Below are 2,820 nucleotides of genomic sequence, written 5' to 3' on the forward strand. Positions count from 1 at the left end.
ACACACACACACACACACACACACACACACACACACACACACACACATACACGATGGGCAAAATCCGACCAGAGCAACCTCCCCGTGGTGTCCATCACTGGGTAATGCTAATGTTGGTGGTGATTGAATGCACAAAAATGCATAGGTAACTTTGATAAGCCATAACTCGGCGAAAAAAAATCGTACGAACTTATTTCTTTTTTAATTTGCAGGAAAAAGTCCATATTTTACTATGGTTGCTATGATAGTTACGAAAAAAATTCATTCTACTCCGTAAAATGTGTCAAAATGTGCAATTTTTTGGAGACGTAACACGTCCTTACTTTTGGAAGAACGGCGAAATGGGGAAAGGCTAAATTCAAAATCTGCAATGACTATGGTTCCTTAAAGTACAGACTTCACCCTTTAAAATAAAAAAAAACTTTCAGATATGACAATTTTTCGCGGAGTTATGCTTATTTGAAGTTGGGCAAATTTTTGACGTAAATTTTTGTTGCGATAATTTTGTTGCCCAGTGTATATTACTATATGTAATTATGTATACTCTGTCCAACGAGAGATTAAGAGTAGTTTTGCGCATAGGCGGGCAAAGTGGGGGTAAAGTCCCTAGAGCCTGGCGTACCGTGTATATGTAAATAGATGTTCTGTGGGCGGAGACCTGCGCGAGACGGACGAGTTTTCGTCCGATCTACTCTCAATCTTTCATTGGACGGAGTATAGAAACATAAGAATATAATAATTATATATGTATAATATAGTCATGTATATGTAACAGAAGCCGTAAATATATATTGTACGGATGTCTTTTTTAATATTAAATATTGGAATATAATAATTCTGTAATTATGTATGTAAAGTTTGTGATAACTACTTACATGGACTGTTAAGTTAAGTACAATTATTTCGCAATTAGGCGTGACTATCGGTACATTGATTAGACTTATACTGCCGTCCGTGCTTTCGCGAACAATTCCTGACAAACAATAAAGTCACGTATAATGATTTTCGTAGTAAAAGTATAAAAGACGATGAGTATATATACGTATAACAAGTAACTTATTAACATCTTTAATATTAAATGATTAATATAAATATTTTGTTGAAATAGAGAAAAAGAGAAAAAAGGAAGCGAGTGGGGGGAGGGAGAGAGAGAAGAAAGTGGTAAGGAAAGAAGAGGGAGAGGGAAGGGAGAGGGAGGGAAGGTGGGAGAGAGAGAGAGAGGAAGAGGGAGGGAGGGGGGGAGAGAGAGAGAGAGAGAGAGAGAGAGAGAGAGAGAGAGAGAGAGTTGTATTTTTCTTGAGTTATGGAGTTTCTTAACGTTTTGTGAATATTATGATATAATAATTCTGTAATTAAATAAGTAATCTCCGTGATAATCAATTACTCTTATATTAAGATATGAAAACTAAAACAATTTTTTAATAGTTTAATAATTTTATCATCAAATCATAAATAAAAAAATAGTAATTTTATTAAAATTAAAATAATTAGTAACTTTAAATATTATGAAATATGCACTAAGACAATAAAATCAGTTTTAATTATTTAAATTTTATTGTGTTGTCAAATATTTTGATTTACCTTTTATTATTGGAGTGCCGTTACTAAATTCGATTACTTTGTCCGTGAGTTGTTGAGCGTTACCATTTGGAACGGATCTCGATGGACTACTGGTAACGATGTTCCTCTTGTATTTGCAGAGCGCAGCATCCTTAAATACATCTAGCATTTCGCTGACGCGCGCTGCATACCCCGCTAATGCGACTAATTCCTATTTTAATAAAAATTAAATTGATATTTAGCTTACACGCGTATCTTCAAAGACTTTAACTTTAACTTTCGAATTCATTCTTTAATGCCAAAACATGCAAGATTAAAAAAATTAACAGGAATTAAAATACGTACTTTATAAGACGACATAAGTCGTTCGACAGCATCTGCTCCAGAGCTCAAAAGATTTTTTGAAGTGGTCAGATATCTTGTTCGCTCACTCACACCACCTAATTAGTAGATGTTGGTAAATTATTATATTTGTTTGTAAACTATTGTTAAGATTTATATTATAATTATTTAATGCTATTATTAACTTTTTCTCTTTCCTTTTGTTTTTTTGTACAGTGTATATAAAAATAATATAGTATAGGAAAAAAATATAATTTATATAATATAATTTATATACATATATATAAAATTAAATAATAAAAATATAATATAAAATATTAAAAAAACTTTCTATCAATCTACAAACTACTATGACATCATTATTGCCTTTTTTGTATACCAGATGTTCTGTTTAAAAATATTAATGCTTGAGTCATTGTACACACCATCGCCATCCGTATTAATCATCCCGCTTCCCGATGATGCAGCCGTGTTATAAAGCAACGGCATTGCGATAACGAGAAGTCCCGTGCCAGACCACAAGTACTTCATAAGGAACTGTTCCAGCATCACGTACCACAGTTTAACAGCGAGAATACGATGCAAATGCATTACCAAAGACTTATAAGCGGAGCTTAGATAACGATGTTCTGTATTGTGACCTCCATAGAATGCAATTTCTTCTGCATGCGCACTGATACGAGCATGCGCTTCTCTTAATTTCCCACGTCGCGTTGCTTCTTCAGCAACCAGTTGGCCGAACTTCGGTGAAGCAAAACGCAGAACTTGTCCGGTTAAAGCAATGACCGCTGCCGCTAATAGTGGACCTAGATAATAAAATATAATAGTAACAAGAATCAGAACAATAATAATAATAATAATAATAATAATAATGATGATGATGATGATGATGATGATGATGATGATGATGATGATGAT

At 33.5% G+C, this 2,820-nt stretch overlaps 1 protein-coding gene across 1 annotated transcript in view; it reads right to left on the minus strand.

Annotated features, from left to right (window-relative positions):
- Nucleotides 1-2,820, minus strand: part of LOC112457464 (ATP-binding cassette sub-family D member 1) — a 16,408-nt gene that overhangs the window by 4,369 nt on the left and 9,219 nt on the right. The window contains exons 3-6 of the mRNA XM_025020591.1: nucleotides 2,328-2,708; nucleotides 1,906-2,000; nucleotides 1,582-1,771; nucleotides 876-973 (exon numbers count right to left, since the gene is read on the minus strand). Coding sequence (XP_024876359.1) covers nucleotides 876-973; nucleotides 1,582-1,771; nucleotides 1,906-2,000; nucleotides 2,328-2,708 — 764 coding nt within the window. The remainder of the gene's footprint in view (nucleotides 1-875; nucleotides 974-1,581; nucleotides 1,772-1,905; nucleotides 2,001-2,327; nucleotides 2,709-2,820) is intronic.

The sequence above is a fragment of the Temnothorax curvispinosus genome, unplaced genomic scaffold, assembly GCF_003070985.1.
Source record: "Temnothorax curvispinosus isolate PA1 unplaced genomic scaffold, ASM307098v1 QBEX01000108.1, whole genome shotgun sequence".
Classification (NCBI taxonomy): domain Eukaryota; kingdom Metazoa; phylum Arthropoda; class Insecta; order Hymenoptera; family Formicidae; genus Temnothorax; species Temnothorax curvispinosus.